Source organism: Apium graveolens, chromosome 7, assembly GCF_009905375.1.
Source record: "Apium graveolens cultivar Ventura chromosome 7, ASM990537v1, whole genome shotgun sequence".
In the NCBI taxonomy this organism is placed as follows: Eukaryota; Viridiplantae; Streptophyta; class Magnoliopsida; order Apiales; family Apiaceae; genus Apium; species Apium graveolens.
The window spans coordinates 260,482,663-260,501,337 of NC_133653.1; the positions used below are offsets into that span (position 1 = coordinate 260,482,663).

Sequence of the window (18,675 nt, forward strand, 5' to 3'; positions counted from 1 at the left end):
TTGTTCTTTGGTTTGTGGTTTACTACCAATTTCTTTGGTTGTACTTTTCCACACATATATTCACTAGCTAAGGGGATATTTGTAGGTGGTGCCAATAGAACGATGACATTTTTTTTTGTCCCATCATGGCATTTCTGGCGTGTTTGTTATTCCGAATTGGAACTCAGAAAGCAGCTCAAAAAATAAAGAAGGGGATGTAAACTCTTAATTAAGTCGGCGGAGGGAATATTTCAAAATCATTCATGTTTTCATTATTTAACCTAAATATGTGTTCTCACAATAAATTTGTCCATTTCGAAAGGAAGTGTGGTAATTTATAGAAAATTTTTACCATGCAAAAGCTAAAAAATTGTTGGGCATTCATATTTCATTAGTAGGTGGTGTTTTTTAAATTCTCGGTTTTACTCCTAGATTCAGGAGTTCAGTTCTCTCGTGGCTACGTACGTGTCAAAGAAGGCTAGACAGAGATGTGCTAGAACCCACACGTACTCCATACTCTTCCTTGTAAGCATTACCACACATTGTTTACGGAGTGGGATTCTGATGTTTCTCCAGACATGGTACTGAATTCCCAAATCTGAGTTAATCATTTTGGATTTGGTGGCGCCTTTCATTCTTTAGAGGATCGGAATCTAGTGCAGTTGAGTCCAGGTGATGGTTGTGGTGATTTTCTAATTCTAGTTCAGTGTGTAATATTACAGTGTGTTTATTTGATATCAATCTGGAACCTACCATAGAAGTTAAAGAGAGATTAGTAGATATTTTGAAGTTTTACTGGTTAAAATATCTCTGAGCCGACACATCATTTCTTTGGAAGCAGGACAACTTAGAAGAAGGGTTAATTTTCATTTGATTATGTGTACTTGGAACGTTTATAATCAATATAATATGTATCATCTGCAGGTGCAAGAGAGAGCATTAGGTGTGATTATTCATTCTGAACAATGTAATCAAGTTATTGCTGGGATTAAGCTGTAGCTCGACGAAGTCCAAGGCAGTAGGTAGATAGCAAATACGGGATCATAACTCTTCCTTATAGTAGCTAACTCTCCCCTTTTTAGGTCCTGGATCGCCCTCTCCTATGAGATTTTCTAATCCCAATGATCTCGAGATGAGGTGGCCGAGTCCGGTTTACCAAGTCTGCATTGACATTGCCTTCTTTCTTGTATCTTGTAGACTGCTCAGCCTAAGGCTAAATATAAAATGTGCTATAAAAGAAGAAAGTCAATTACCTGGGTGAACCATATGGCCTCCAAAAGAATCGCCGTAATCGCTTCAACCTGAACAGATAAATACTTTAAGTCAGCTATCTATCCGAAGAACCTAGGTGCCCTACCTATTTATTGCAAAGTAGCTGTCAGAGTCTTGTATGCTTTTAGTAGCTTGTGTCACTGGGTCCGTGGGGAAACCCCTAGGAATTCACATCAGAAACATAGTAAAGTAATAACACAAGGAGAATTAGTAGGAAAATTGAATATCACTTAAATAAGTATTTTAATAATTTTTGATGTTATTTTATTATAAAGACTAATAATAAGTATGGGTTGGTAGTACAGATAAAATTCTAATTATTTATTATTAATGATGGTGAGATGTGCACTCTAGTTTGTTTGGTGGTGCATAATATAACAATGTATGTGGAAGATAAAATAAAAAATATTAATTTTTGTCATACTATATATTTTATTAGTGATTGAAGATGTTTTCATTAGGTCACTACATAGGCTTTTATTTGTGGAATGAGATTGCTAGTTTACAAACAACCATTTAACTCTATTATAAGGATGCCTTTTTAGATGATGGGCTCAAAAAAAAATTCATGCAGGCTGGGCCCTAAAAATAAATAATATCATACTTATGTGGATTTAAAATTTGTTTAACAAACCCACCAAGTGGTATCAAATATTTAGTTCAACATTCCATAATAATCTCTCATATCGCTCCAGTACCGGTCTGGGATAGGCAAGTGGGCTACCCCTGATAGGCTAAAGGCCGAGGCATGTGGGGCTTGGAGTATGAGAGTGGGGATTAAGCAGATTGTTGGGAGTTGCCTCAGTTGTCATACTAATTTTCATAGTGATGTATGATATTTTCATTAGTATCGATTTGTATGATAAACTCCAACTATTTCCACTAGTAATGTGTAGTAAATATATAAATAAGTTGTATATTACAAATATGATTCTACCATAAGTATAATTGAGAGAGATTCACAATATATGGTATACATTATCCCTTTTACACAGGATTTTATCTCATATAACTTCTCTCATCTAACTCTTCATTATTAGTAATGTGCAAATTAATTTTTTTATTTTCAAATTTTTATTTTAGTATGAGTATACTTTTTAAATTTGTATTATGAGTTATAAAAATCTTTTACGATTTATCACTTTAAAAAATATCTAATAAAATAAATATTAACCAATTATATATTTTTTTTAATTATATAACCGATATCTAATATATATAATTTATTTTATAAACCTATAGTCTAAATTATGTTGACGCGTAATTTGGATATTTATTTTTCAATCACATTATTAAACTAATCAAAAGTAAAATTTGATATGTCATATTTATATTTTTTTACATTTTATTTAGGATGTTTATTGTTAATTAGTTTATAATAAAAATATTAAAAGTGTTATATTGCAAATTATATGACATCATAATTAAATAACAACAACAACGGTGCACTTATAATATGTTCGAAAGATTAAAAAGTGGAACCAAACAATTGTGAAATTTTGACTATGAAATAAAAAATAAATAAAGATATACAACATTAAGAATTTGAAAAAAATCTTAATAAAATTAGTAATTATATAGGAAATTTCCCTATAAAAAGAGTGTTATCTTTTCACAAACCCTAACATTTGACGGACTGTCAGGCGCCCCCATCTATTTCATAGAGACTCAAATTTACACTAAACAGTGATGAACATATTCGAAGATGAAGAAGACAATAAAGAAAACCACCCTCCACATGTAAATCAAGATTGGCACCGTATATTTCTTTACTCCTCCTCTTGAAAAAATAAATAATCATAGTTAATTTTTTTCTAATTAATTGTTTTCTACAGGTATTTCAAGGAGATTGGTTATGATACATCAGTACATGATAAAAATTAGAGTGAGAGAGGATGGGTGTAGAGGATTCTACCATTACATGCCTTCTCTAAACGCGGTGTGTGGTTATAATTCATTTTCTTATTATTCTATTATATTGATGACATGATTAATAGACAATACTAATTTACATTTTTTTAGTAATATTGAATGACAAATAGTTTCAATAAGGACATCTAACTTTCATGATGCATATGCCATTAATTATACTTAAAAATAATTAAATGATATAGTTTATGTGTTTAGAAACTTGAGATTTTGTGCAGGAGGATGTAGGTCAATTATGTGTGGTGCGTGGATTATATTAGATTGACTTAGTGGGTTATATTAGTTTATAGCTTTAATTTTAAAAGTTGTTTGTATTTCGATTATCTCCCTAGCTATATATATATATCATGTTATAAATGATGTAAAACGTAATGCTAAAGTAAAATTTCTATTTTTTTGAGTTGGTTTTCAACAACATAGTGCATATTTCTTGTTTATACTCAATGCCAGGATGTATACAAATATATATATAAGCTGTGTATTGTAAAACTGAGAAAAACAAAGACTTGCGTGTAAGTTGTTTTTATTGATTTGAAGCGTACAATATAAATAGATAGATGATAGAATATGCAGCTAAAAACAAGGACCATTAAACAACTAACTCTTCTAATGCAGTTCTACTTCTACGTGTCTACATATGCCATTTCTAAAACTTCTCCACGACTATGCATACTAATTCAACATGCACATACTTTAATTATTTTAAAAACAATCTATAAGTTTCAAAATAATTCCAACAATCACCCCCTTAGTTTTGAAACTTATTTAGGCAACTCCATTACTCCCAGTAATCTGCGCATTCTTTCAAATTGGATAGTAGTGAGAGCTTTGGTCAGGCAATCTGCTCGTTGCATATCACTACTCACATGCTTGACAATGATCTCCTTTCTCTCAACACATTCTCGAATATAATGGTAGCGTTTGTCTATATGTTTACTACGCCCATAAAATGTACAAGATTACTGGACCCATATCTTCACCTGTTAGCTTGCTGAGCAGATTCCTCAGCCAAACAGCTTGACACGCTGATGTCGTCCCTGCCATAAACTCTGCCTCGCACGAAGACAAGGCCAAACACCTTTGTTTCTGTGAGACCCATGTGATGAGGTTATCTTTTAAGTAAAATACCATTCCTCTTGTACTCTTCCTGTCATCTGTTTGTCCTCCAAAATCGCTATTCGAGTATCCTGTAAGCATATTGTTTCCAATATCCCTCGAATAAACCACGCCGTAGTTAATTGTACCCTTGACGTACCTGAGTATACGCTTTACAGCATTCATATGAAGAACTGTGCCCTTTTCCATGAAACGGCTGACTATCCCCACAGCATAGCCATGTCGAGACATGTATGCACAAGGTAGCGAAGTCCTCCAACCAAGCTTTTGTATTCTGTTGGATCCACCAGTTTCCCGCCTTCGTCCTTAGTCAAATGCTCCTTCGGATCCATAGGATATTTAGTGGGGTTAAAAGCTTGCATTCCAGCCTTCTCCAATATTTTCTTTGTATAAGCTGACTGTTTTAGCTCTATACAGTCGTTCATTTGTTGAACCTCCATTCCCAGATAGTACGACAACCTCCCCAAATCATTCATTTCGAACCAATCATTCATCTGTTGTTTAAATTCATTTAGTACCTGTTATTAAGAGATCGTCTACATAGACAACAACAATGAGAGCTTCAACACCATTACTCCTGATGTACAATGCATGCTCATATGGGTACCTTGAAAAACCTAGATTCTCAAAATACTTGTTTAGTTTAGCATACCAGACACGTGGTGCTTGACGCAGACCATAAAGAGCCTTAATCAATCTATACACCAAGTGTTCTTGACCTTCTTTAATAAAGCCTTAAGGTTGAGCAACATAAACTTCTTTCTAAATTTCTCTATTTAAAAATGTTGTTTTGACATCCAAGTGGTGAATCTGCCAATCGGTCTTGGTAGCCAATGCCAACAGAAAGCGAACAGTCTTGAGCCTGCTGACCGGAGCAAAAATTTCGTCAAAGTCCACCCCCTGCTCTTGTACGTATCTTTTGGAGACGAGCCTTGTTTTGTATTTTATTATTTCCCCATTAGCATTCCTCTTCAGCTTGTATATCCATTTCAGGCCTATTACCTTGCGATAAGCCGTTAATTCTGTCAGTGTCCATGTCTTATTCTGCTCAATAGACTCCATTTCGCTCAGCATTGCTATAACTCATTAGCTCATCAATTCCCATCAATAGAAGCTCATCATCGAGCTTAATTTCCTATGTCTCATTTTAAATATCAGCAAGAGATTTGTAACGTCGCGGTTTACTGCTACTGTCCGAGCTTGTAGACTCTGAATGGTCTATGTTTACTGACATCTGTGGTGTCATGGGCATGCTCCCTTTTGTCGATGGAGTCACTGCTTCATTTTCAGACTCCATACTCGTTTGTTGTGATTGAAAGCTTTCTTCTCCCCCTTTGAATAACAGTTTCTTCACTATTCTGAACATCAGGGCCAACTACAACAAACGTGGTCTGTTGATCACGATTTTCCTCTCTATGCTGATCCCATGGCCATGTTTTCCTTTCCTCGAACGCCACATCCCTGTTTACAAATATCTTATTGCTTTGAGGATCAAGCAAGCGATATGCCTTTGTTCCTGGTTCATTGCCTTTGTTCGTGGTTCATTTCCAAGATGTATCACTGGTTTGCTCCTGTCATCCACTTCTTAGTGTGTACCCCTGGGATTTTCATATAAGCCATAAATCCAAAGACACGTACATGGCCTATGTTTGGTTTATCTCCTTTCCATGCCTCATATAGAGTCCTTCCAGTTAGAGATCGCGTGGGTAACCTGTCGAGAATATACATGGAGTGTCTCACAGCTTCTCCCCATAACGTCAAAGGTAGATTCATTTATTCATCATACTTCTAGCCATTGCAACCACTGTCCTATTTCTTCGTTCCATCACCCCCATTCTGTTGTGGAGAGTAGGGAGCTTTGTAGTGTCTTTCTATTCCGCTTTCCTCACATAATGTTGTAAATCTTGAGAACAAAATTTTACTACACGATCAGTTCTGAGAGTCTTTACTCGCTTGTCTGTTCCATTTTCAACATGTGCTTTGAACTTCTTAAATGCATTAAGGGCTTCATCCTTACTTTTTAGAGTATATGACCACATTATTCGACTGAAATCGTCCACCAAAAGAAGAAATACCTGTTGCCACCAGTTGTTGCCGGAGATATCGGACCACAAAGATCACCATGCACCAATTCAAGCACTTGTTTCAGCCAGAATTTGCTTTGAGATGGGAACGATTTTCTGACCTGTTTGGACATCGAACAATCTGTGCACATAGTCTTTGGATTCTCAAACTTCGGCAACCCATGCACCATTTGTGTAGAATGCATAAGTGTCCAAAGTTTGAAAATTTCATGTGGCCACTGAATGCCATAACCAAGGTAATTCATCTGTCTTAGAGATTAACAATGCAGGCTTACTGGTTTCTATAGTTATTTTATAAAATCTATTAGGGATCTTTTCACCTTCATAAGTCGTTTTCTTGATTTTTCAAACACCCACAAGTACTCACCATTTAAGACGCCTTTGTTTCCACTTCAGAACACTTCTCCAAGACTAATTATGTTATTGCAAAGCAAATGGATATAATTTACCCTCTTCGAGGGTGTGTTCTTCCCCATTTTTGCATGGCAAAGACCACATGGCTTTTCCCTTTTATTGCAACTGGTGAGCCATTTCCAAACCTCACTTGCCCAGTTACTCCCTCGTCAAGTTCTCTAAACTTTGATCGTAATCCCGTCACTTGATTACTCGCACCATTATCCAAATACCACAGGTTTGAATCAGCACGTTCACCATCGTGCCCAAGTTTGGTACAACCTTTTCTCATTTAGCAACACCATTCTTCCCCTTGTTTACTGTGTTTGGCAATAAGAGTGCTAGCTCGTCATCCTTGATTTGTGCCATATTTATTTCTTACTTTTGTTCCTTTTCTCTCCGGGTTTTTCGACACTCTGCAGCGAAGTAACCTATATACTGCGTAACCCACGTCCACCTTCCTTCAACGATTTCTTTGGCTGGACGACCCCTCTGCACCTCCTCTGCTATTCCGTTGATCCACTCCTCCCTATCAACAGAGTTTTCCATCACTGTTTCCCCATTTATTTGTAAAGTTTGGAGATTGTAATATGAGTTTTATACCTCTTTTTTCATCTTCAATTCATGATACAGTTTATTTGACCAGTTTCGAGAAATTATTTTTAGCCAATGTTGGCTTGATATGCCTTCCCATAAACTATATTGGCTATTGATATGCCTTCCTAGAAACTATATGCAGTAACAGGTTTTCGACCATATTGATTTTCTTTTAGAAACATTGTCTAAGGATTTTTTTCACAAATAAATATGTACATATGTACTTATGCTAGATATTAATTAGATATCAGAGATATTAATAGGATTATTTTGGATATCTATCAAGTTGGACTTTTCAAAATTTAAATTTCATGAAATATGCTGTTATTAAATATTAAAGTAAAAATAAGTTGGGAAAAAGATTTTTAATTATTTTGGAGTTCTAGCTCGATTCCTCTATCTCGAGGCATGTTTGGTTTTGTTTTGTACTTTCCTAGAAACCCTATGATTTTTGATTAATTTCATAGGCTATCTAAGTTGCATTTGAATCATAATAATGAAAATATTATATTACTTAAGTAATGAAAAGGAAAATAATAATATCAGATTATCAGACGGTTATTTCAAATTAAAATTGATAATATTGGGGAAATGTTATGATCGGTAGCTATACTAGTAGGCGCAAAAAGAAAAGAAGTAAAAAGGAGAAGACATCTTGTTACTTCACCCTTTTTTGGTCAATGACTTTCACATCTGTAACTTGGTTTCAGCTAGTCGAGCAATTACTTGGTAGTTCGCGCATGAAGATGGGGAGGCCTAATATGCACACAGAGTTGGAGTAGCCCACTAGTGCATTCATAAGATACCTAAATTGCACCAAATCGGGGCATACTTGTGCATGTTCTTCATCTCGGATTCCTCAACTCAGCATTTGACTTGGTGTTTATGTTAAAAACATCAAGTACTTTTTAATAGTTTTTAATGTTTTAATAGTTTTTTTTCCATTGTGAAAGCATCTTTTGTTCAGCTGGAGGTTCAATATAAGACGATATATGCACACAGTGGAGTAGCCCACTGGCATTCTAAAAGATACCGTAATTTTAGCTCCAAATCGGGCATAACTTGTGCATGTTCTTCATCTCAGATTCCATCATACTCAGCAATTTGACTTGGTGTTTGTTAAAAATATCAAGTACTTTTTAATAGTTTTTTCCCCTGTTCCCCTATTCCCATGTGAAAGCATCTTCTGTTCAGCTGGAGGTTCAATATTAAGACGATATTTGTTTTTTGTGTTTACAGTGGTTTGTATATTTTGCATCATATAGCTTGCCTGTTTTTGTGATTTAATTTTAATCCTTTTCACACTGCGCTACTAATCAGACCTAGCTAAGCATAATATTTCAAAAAACTCTAGCCCCAAAAGTGATATAAATGAAGCCGAAGGTTCTGAGTTCACTTATATTGTTATGAGGCTGTGTTCTGCCTGTGCTGCACATTCTGGTATGCATATTGAAGCATGTTCTTTGCTTATATGCATTTTGACGCTTGTTCTTTGGTTTTGTGCTGTTACGAATTTCTTTGGTTACTTTTCCACCGATATATTCACTAGCTAAGGGGATATATGTAGGTTGTGCCAATAGAATGATGACATTTTTTTTGTGCCATCATGGCATTTCTGGCGTGTTTGTTGTTCTGAATTGGAACTCCGATAGCAGCTCAAAAAATAAAGAAGGGGATGGAAACACTTAAATAAGTCGCGAAGGGAATATTTCAAAATCATTCATGTTTTCATTATTTAAAGTAATTATGTGTTCTCACAAAATTCGTCCATTTCGAAAAGAACTGGTAATTTATGGAAAAAATTTACCACGCAAAAGCTAAAAAATGGTTGGGCACATATTTCATTAGTATGTTGTGTTTTTTTAAATTCTCGACTGTACTCCTAGATTCAGGAGTTCAGTTCTCTCGTGGCTACAACGTGTGAAAAAAGGCTAGACAGAGATGTTCTAGAAGAAGCCACAAGTCTCCTTACTCTTCCTTGTAAGCATTACCACACATTGTTTACAGAGGGGATTCTGATGTTTCTCCAGGCTGGTGGTACTGAATCCCAAATCTCAGTAAAGCATTTTGGATGTTGGTGGGGCCTTTCATTCTTTTGAGGGATCGGAATCTAATGCAGTTGAGTCCAGGTGATTGTTGGGTGATTTTCTAATTCTAGTTCAGTGTGTAATAACTGTGTAGTTTATTTGATATCAATCTGGAACCTACAAGAAGTTAAAGACAGATTAGTAGATATGTTGAAGTTTTACTGTTTAAAATATCTCTGAGACCGACACATCATTTCTTTGGAAGCAGGACAACTGAGAAGAAGGGTTTCTTTTGATTATGTGTACTTTGTAGTTTATAATCAATATAATATGTCATCTGCAGGTGCAAGAGAGAGCATTAGGTGAGATTATTCATTCTGAACAATGTAATCAAGTTATTGCTGGGATTAAGCCGTAGCTTGACGAAGTCCAAGGCAGTGGGTAGATAACGATAGGATTCGTAACTCTTCCTTAGTGGCTAACTCTCCCCTTGCTAGGTCCTGGATCGCCCTCTCCATGAGCTTTTCTAATCCCGTTGATCTCGAGATGAGATGGCCGAGTCCGGTTCACCTTAGACTGCTCAGCCTAAGGCAAAAGAAACCCCGTAATCACTTCAACCTGGACAGATAAACACTTTAAGTCGCTATCTATCCCAAGAACCTAGGTGCCCTACCTATTTATTACAAAGTAGCTGTCAGAGTCTTGTATGCTCTAAGTAGCTTATGTATGCTCCTAGCTCCCTTTCGGCTACAGAATAAGAGTTGGGTGGTTGGTGTGTCACTGGGTCGGTGGGGAAACCCCTAGAAGGGGGGACGAGCAGCCGAATCCACATCAGAAACTTAGCAAATACAAGTATTGTACACTTCTAGTTGCTGGATTCACAATTTTAAAAACCAGATGCAGAGGATTGTTTTTTACTTTTTTATTTTTGAACAAGGCAAATGAAAACATGTATTTTATTGATTAATAATTAGTATTACATTTAATCTTATAGTCAAAATTAACAATAATCCAACATAACCACTTCCTTTTTTTTTCTTTATTGTTTGCTTCTCATTTTTTGAACAATAAGCTTTTTCATTTGTCTTATTTTGTCAAATATTCGGATTCTATTAAAGAAAAATTAGGTATCAAATTATTTTACACACATCCTGGACCAGGGACTGGATCGAATAAACCTAGTAAAAACAATTTGGATACTGCGACAACCAGGTAATACACAGAATGCGCTACTCTTCTGTCTTCCATGTCTGCTCAACCCATGATCATGAACCTCTATATATATAGTTATATCAGGGTGACAGGGCCTAAAGGTTTTGAAGAGATGGATGATAACAATGAGGAAATCATGGGAGGAGGCTTATCACTTGTGGCACCCAACAATATTTCCAAAAAACAATCTCACACAACTCAAATAATATAACTTTAGTATAAATAGACAATAATAACTTGTTGACTCCATTATATAATAAAATTAAACAAAACTTGAAGAAGATTATATAATTATGTGTTATCCTAATAAAGTAAATAATGTAAATGTTGGGTTTTCAGAACCTTTTATATTGCTTCCAAATAGGTTCCTAGCCCTTCTAAGTAGATATCTAGCTCTGCTACATGTATTCACCAAAAAATCTATCTATACTATACTATTATAGGCAATTTGGTAGTTGGTTGGTTGTTTGGTACAGTTATTGGTACCCTAAATACACCCTAAATAACAACCGTCAGATTTAAAGACATATAGATGGGAACCGTTGGATATAATAATAAAAAATATTATATTAAATATTTAAACTGCTCTCATAGGTTGAGGGTTCGAATTCCGTTAACAACATATAAATTTAAACTTTATATCTTTATTTTTAATAGTGTCTACAGGTTAAAGGTTGAGTCCCGTAAATAACATATTATATATTATATTATTTATTTTCAGTCAAGTCTCAAATTATCATAAACATAAATTATTATAACGTATTATGTTCTTAAATTTATTTTTCAATTATTGAAATTTATATTAATATATCAATAATTTAAGCTAAAACATATTATTAAAAATTACTCGAGTGTTAAAAGCAATCCGTGTATCGCTCAGGTTACAGACTAGTATATATATATGGCTACTCTAATAGAAACCAATTTGGAATAAAAACTAGATTTCAAGTAATATTTTATTTTAAATTATTTTGAAATATATCACAATATGGTATGCAAATCGATCGTTGAGAGGTGGAGAAAAATACAGTGAAGTCGGATTTTAAAACTAATTACCGTTTGACGTTAAAAATCAAATAAAAAATCGGAGAAAAAAAGCTGAGATTGTGTGTGGGAGGTACATATTAGTTTGGTGTGGTGCTTTTAGGGGCTATTAAGGCAGATTGATCTAATGGCTTAGATTAGTTTCTAGTTTCTATTTTAACTTTAGTTTCTATTTGATCATTTGCCTATTATATATGTGTGTGCTTACACTTATAAAATAACCCATGAACTCCCTAAAATGACACGACCAAGTTTCTTGGAGTGAATATCACACGTGCGTGTGATAACCTCACACAGAACATATAATGTAATTTCTATATCAATAATTATAATCACTTGGATCCTATATATAATAATATTAGCACTTCCTTATCAAATAAAACAATTTTTTTCTAATATCGTAATCAGCTAATATTCTAATAAAATAGATAATTTGCCTTAGAAACTTCTAAATATTAGGCTTGCAGAGTCTTTTATTTTGGTTCCAAATCGTCTCAAGAATTTTAGAAATATGTCAAGTACTAGTAGGAGTATATGAGTCTTTTGTTTTGCTTCCAAAAGTTTCTTTGAGACTTTACACATATGTCTAGTACTAGTAGGAGTATATTTATTACATATTTTGACGAATAAATGTGTCTACACTTACAAAATGAGGCGCATCTTGATGGAAAAAGCTATAGACTTCCCCAAAATGATACGACCAAGTTTCATGAGGAAAATATCATATATGACCATGTTAGTAATCTTTCGAACTAAAAAATACAACCAAGGAGAAATTTATCAAAAACCATTTTTTGAGCAATATCATTGACTTTATTAGCATAGGACATATGAAATACCGGAAGCTTAACTTGTTTATTACATAACCCCAAGGCTATGTGACACTCTAGATTAACTTTTGCTTTTAATTTGTTTTCAATTATCCATAGTGGATGTTGGGGTTAAAATATATACATATTTTCTACCACTATGTGTCTTTTTGAAAGAATATTTTGGTTGAGGAACATGACAATTAAATATTATGTCTAATAATAATATTGTGAGTACTTGATTGTTGGCGTTGAACATGGTACAAAAAATACTTCATTCCTTGAACTGATTACTTTAATATTAATCCTCTTCATATCATGCTTAACTATATGTGCAATATGGATAAAATACTTTATAAGAAACATCTTCTTTTATTTTTAGTTTTCTTGTGGTCTCGATCACCAATCCTTAACTTTTTATTTGTTGAGGTCTAATTATAGGATTCTTGCTTAGCAAAAGTAAATAAATTATAGGATGCCTGATAAGTGCTCGAAAAGTTTCGAATAACTTATTTTCACAATAAAGTTTTTGGCAGGGTTTGAAAATATATTTTGTGAAGGTAACAACTTTTTCGGGAGAGGTAATTACAGGGGCATAAAGGTGAAGTAACTATCAGCGAAGTAATTGATTCATCATTGATTATGTATAAAAAATAGTGGCTCTGATACCAATTGACGGGGGATGCAGATTTGGAAAAACTAGGATTTATGATATTAAAACTCTCGCAAGGTTTTTTTCCATTTAAATCAATATTTTTTTCTTAAAAATAAATTTTAAAGAATTACAATAATAAAAAGCCCATAATTTAATTTGAATAAATTACTTTAACTTTTACTTCAAAAGATGATTTTTAAAATCACAAGATGATGAGTAGCATCCTTGCAAACCGGTCCCGAGATGTTCACGGACAGCTCTACTCAACTTATATTTGTAAATTACCTTTTTGTTGATTCTTAATTTTATATGAAACTTGTTGACAACTTTTTTTTAAGGAAAAAGACAACGTTGTGGATGAAAATATGAAAAGTTTTACTTTTTACCTTATTGCGAATAAAGTTAGCGGGTGATTGAGAATAACTCTGTTAGTTGTTTAATATTGGAGATTTTTTTTCATTTAATTGTGGTAGCGTGTTATTATCAACAACTACAAATTGATTAAATGTATTTTTTTAATAATTAGGATTAGAATCAAGGATTTCATATATAAAATTAAATGTAATCTTAATAATTTTTAGACATTGATCAACTATTTAAATTAATTTTTTTTTGCTAAAATGAATTGTTATCCAACCAATGTTCGGCGTGCATTTGGGAAATCCTTGGTTTAGTTGTTGAGCACATGTTTTCATGCAAACCTTCTTCTTTTGTTATTTTTTCCATGTTCAATTTTTAATTCTTTTTTGGCATTTAATAGCATAGACTTTCAAAACATAACTACATAAAATTCTAATACTGTTTAGGATAGAGTTATATCTTTTACGTCTCACCAACTTTTAAATAATAAATTGACAAAGCAAGATGACCTCAAAATAATACCTATAATAATGCATCCTCAATTGCACAAAAGTTAGTGTTCCTTTTTTCATTCCCTTCATTTCTACTCTTCCGCACAACAATGTGAGTAGATTTTTCTGTGGCCATGTCTTCAAAATATATTTGGTAAGTAATGTTTCACCTTGTTTTATGTTCTTTTTGACATTTGATGACTTATTTCTCTGAATGGTGCTTCTTTTGTTTAGTCCTGAATTGATTATAATCTAAAAATACCTAATTTGTAGCATTTGTTTCTTCTTTCGTAAGCGTTGTACGAATATTGTTAATTCATCCTTGGCTACCAATATCCAAATTATGTTTTTTTATAAATTTATCTAGATCTATATAGAATATATATGGTAAAATGTTTAAAAGGAACAAGTTAATATGGTTTGAGCATGTAGTGGACAATTGACATATATTACTTTTATGATTATTGTTAAAATGCAATTAAATGGCTCCAAAAGTTTAAGTGTCATGTAAATATATTATATTACAAAAACATAGCAAAAATAATTTTAACCGTGTGATTTGACAGGATTTTGCTCTCTTGGTATATGAAAAATAATGAGATTAAGAAGGTATTACGTTGAGGGAAATAAATAACGTGCCTCTGTTGTTATTGATGAATAATTATGAATCTTGTTTTTTAAATTTCTTGCCAAGTTATTTTGTCTTATGGATTATTTTCTTACGAAAATATATAAAGTAACCTCTGTTTATCTTTGTAGTTTTTGCATATGTGTATTAATTTAATAATAATAGCAATAATAATAATAATAATAATAATAACAATTTTAATTTGTTTGCATAATTATATTAATATTAATATTTTATTGCTATAGGTGTGTGCAAGAATCATTTAGTAGTTGTTAGGGTTATAATTCAATATATTGTAGTGACAAACTCCTTACTAGTTACTAGGTTATCATGTATATTTTTATAGACATTTAATACGAACAACCAAAAAACCCTCGTATATATTTGCTAATTATCTTATAAATAAACCCTCTCAGCTCTTATTGTATATAGTTATTATATTGTTAATTGTTTTTATGTTGGAGAATGGTTTCTTGGTTTTAATTTTGTTGGTAATTTATGTTCCTCGGTATGGAATGATGTATAAGCTAAAACTCTTATATAGAATTTTTTCGGTAGAAATATCAGTAACTGTAAAAGTCTAACTCAAAATATAAGGTTTAGCTTGTTCTTTCAAGCTTGATTGTTAGATAATTTTTTTTTAATCTAAACATTATTTAGAAATAATTAGAGTTGTTATGTAGCTATAATATAGTTGATTTGATTTAGTCAGGATAGTTATTAGAGGTGGTAGAGAAAAATAAGGAAGTGCATTCAAGATAGAAGTTTGTTCCTATTTTGTAGCAGTAGTTGATAGGATTTCTATAATTATGCTTTGTAATTGTTATTGAAGAACTTAATGTGAGAAAACATTGTTCCAAGCAACAAAAACAGTGTGTGTGTTGACATTAGTGCTACATCTGGTATCAGAGCTTCAGCGATCAGCTAGAAGACGTGCTCAACAATTCGCCATGGAAATAAAAAAACCTAAGGAGACTTCATTTGGTGTGAGTTATCCAATGCTTACAAAGACTAATTATGTTGCGTGGTCTCTCAAAATGAGAGTATTCATGCAAGCATACAGGGTGTGAAGGGTGTGAGAGGCGATCGAACCAAAGGGAGAGAAGGCTGTGATCGATGATAAAATGGACAAGAAGGCTTTGGCTGTCATGTACCAAGGCATTCTAGAGGAGATTTTACTCGCTTTGGTTTAGAAGAAAACGTCGAATGATGCTTGGAACGCCATCAAAATAATGAGCTTGGGAGCTGACATAGTAAAGGCAGCAAAGTCTCAAACACTGAAGGGTGAATTCGAAGCCCTGAGCATGAAGGAAAGTGAGTCGCTAGATGATTTCTATTTGAAATTACACTGTCTGGTAACAAACATAAGGGCACTAGGTGAGACGATGGAAGAAAGTTATGTGGTTGAGAAGCTTCTAAGAGCTGTTCCTTCGCAATTTCTCCATATTGCATAAGCGATCGAGCTATTTGGAAAATTAGAAGAGATGTCAGTAGAAGAGGTGGTGGGCTCGTTAAAAGCCCATGAGGAACGTGTTCGAGGCGAAACAGACACAGGGGCAGGCCAAGGATAACTTCTGTTGACTGAAGAGGAATGGAAGCAAAGAGAAAACCAAGAGGATAAATTACTGTTGACTCCTGAAGAAATGGATGAAACGAAACAACAAAGGACGGAACGAGTACAAGGGCAATGAACCAGCTCAGTGGGATACGTGACAGGAGCAAAGTACGTTACTTCAATTGCCAGGGACTTGGGCATTTCGCTGCAGAGTGCAGGAAACCTCGTCGTGACAGAGAGATGGGTAAGGAGGTAAACCTGTCACAAATACAAGGAGATGAGCCGGCCTTGTTGGTGGCCGAAATCGAGAATGAGGATAAAGTTAGCATATTGGTAAAGGAAGGAAATGTGTTCCCAAAGCTATGAGCAAAGGGCGAGTCACAAAGACGATCACAAGTGTGGTACCTCGATAATGGGCCAGCAACCACATGACTGGCGAAGAAGGGAAATTCAAAACTTTGGACAAAAGCGTGACTAGGACAGGTTAAATTTGGTGATGGGTTTGTGGTGTACATAAGAGGGAAGGGAGATATCTTATTCAAGTGTAAGAATGGGGAAGACAGAGTGTTCACAGACGTCTTCTTCATACCCGACCTTTGCAACAACATAATAAGCTTGGGACAATTGTCCGAGGGTGGAAATAAAATTGTGATGGACGGAGAGTACATGTGGGTCTATGCACAAAGTGGGAGAACATTAATGAAGGTGAAAAAGTCTGAGAATCGCTTGTATAAAATTAGCCTTGAAGACAATGGCCCTATGTGTTTGATGGTAAAAACAGAGCAGGAGACATGGTTGTGGCATAATCGCCTTGGCCACGTGAACATTCAGGCCCTTGAATTAATGTCAAGGGAGAAGATGACTAGAGGGATTCCAAAGCTCGTTCAACCAACTAGGAGATGTGAGGGATGTCTGATGTCAAAGCAACCCAGGAGCCCATTCCCATCTAGTACAACGTTTAAAGCCGAAAAGAAGCTAGAGCTGGTGTATGCACACCTGTGCGGACCATCACGCCCACTACACCAGGAGGTAACCGTTATTTTCTATTATTTGTAGATGACTTTAGTAGAAGGATGTTGGTGTATTTGTTGAAGGAGAAGAGTAGTGCATTTGATGCGTTTAAGAAATTCAAGTCGTTGGTTGAAAATAGAAGTGAGTTGAAAATCAAAATGTTAAGAACGGATCAAGGAGGAGAGTTTTGCTCAAAAGAGTTTAACTCATTTTATGAGGACTCAGGGATTGAACGCCAATATACCGCCCCATACACCCCGCAGCAAAACGAGGTGGTTGAAAGGAGGAATAGAACAGTAGCAGCCATGGTCAGAAGTTTCATCAAGGAATCATAACTACCCGCCGTGGATGTGGGGTGAGGCTGTAAGGCACTCAAATTATGTACTAAACAGACTTCCAACTCGAGTGCTGGAGGGAAAAACGCCATATGAGGCATGGAGTGGAAGGATGCCAGATTTAAGTCATTTAAGTGTGTTTGGTTGCTGCGTGTACATGAAAATACCAACTGTGAACGTCAAGAAATTAGACGATCGAAGTCGAAGGATGATTTACCTTGGAAGAGAGCCAGGGACTAAGGGAAATAGGCTTTATGACCCCATGACAGGATCAATGCATAAAAGCAGGGATGTAGTATTCTTTGAGGACGAGTTTTGGTCATGGGAAAAAGCTGAAACCATTGAAATTTTAATTCCAGGACAAGTATTGGAGGTTGAAGAAACACCAGTGGTTGAACATCGCGACACAGCAGAACAGGAGGAGAGGACACCTGTTCAAATACCTCGTGACACAACAGAGGGTGAGTTCACAAAAAACACAGATATATCAAGTGCTGAGAGCAGCGAACCACGACGATACAGGCCATTACATGAAATATACAACGAAACTGAGATGATAGAAATGATTGACGAGGTCATGTTACTAAAGGTAGAAGAGCCCACACATTACAGTGAAGCAGTGAGTGAGCAGGAGTGGGTGGAGGCCATGAAAACCGAAGTTGAAATGATTGAAAAGAATAATACCTAGGAGCTTACCGATTTACCAGCTGGGCATAAACCTGTGGGGCTAAAATGGGTCTATAAACTAGAGAAAGACACAGAAGGAAATGTAGTAAAGCATAAAGCCAGACTTGTGGCCAAGGAATAGATTATAACGAAGTGTTCGCTCCTGTAGCAAGGTTGGACACCATAAGGTTGTTACTAGCTCTGGCAGCAAAAGAAGGATGGCAGGTGCACCACCTTGACCTAAAGTATGCAATTTTAAACGGAGAATTACTTGATAAAGTGTACGTTACTCAGCCGGAAGGGTTTGTTAAAAAGGACAGGAATATAAAGTGTATCGACTGTTGAAGGCGTTGTACGGGCTACGACAGGCCCCAAGGGCATGAAATGCAAGGCTGGACAAGTGCTTAACAAAATTGGGGTTTGTAAAGTGCCAACACGAACAGGCTGTGTACACGAGGTATAAAAAGGAGAGTTTACTAATAGTAGGCGTGTATGTGGATGATCTGATAATA

The 18,675-nt window shown here is 34.9% G+C and overlaps 2 protein-coding genes across 2 annotated transcripts; one reads left to right on the plus strand and one right to left on the minus strand.

Annotated features, from left to right (window-relative positions):
- Nucleotides 1-4,116: 4,116 nt before the first annotated feature.
- Nucleotides 4,117-4,485, minus strand: LOC141674798 (secreted RxLR effector protein 161-like). Its single transcript, XM_074481503.1, has one exon. It carries the CDS (start codon nucleotides 4,483-4,485, stop codon nucleotides 4,117-4,119), a length of 369 nt encoding a protein of 122 aa, XP_074337604.1.
- Nucleotides 4,486-17,510: 13,025 nt separating this feature from the next.
- On the plus strand, nucleotides 17,511-18,185 carry LOC141674800 (uncharacterized). The gene has a single exon (XM_074481504.1). The coding sequence runs from the start codon at nucleotides 17,511-17,513 to the stop codon at nucleotides 18,183-18,185; it is 675 nt and encodes a 224-aa protein (XP_074337605.1).
- Nucleotides 18,186-18,675: the final 490 nt, after the last annotated feature.

Excerpts from the sequence above, each read along its gene's own strand:
- LOC141674798 (XM_074481503.1), bottom strand. The coding sequence starts at position 4,485 with ATGGAAAAGGGCACAGTTCTTCATATGAATGCTGTAAAGCGTATACTC.
- LOC141674800 (XM_074481504.1), top strand. The coding sequence starts at position 17,511 with ATGTGGGGTGAGGCTGTAAGGCACTCAAATTATGTACTAAACAGACTT.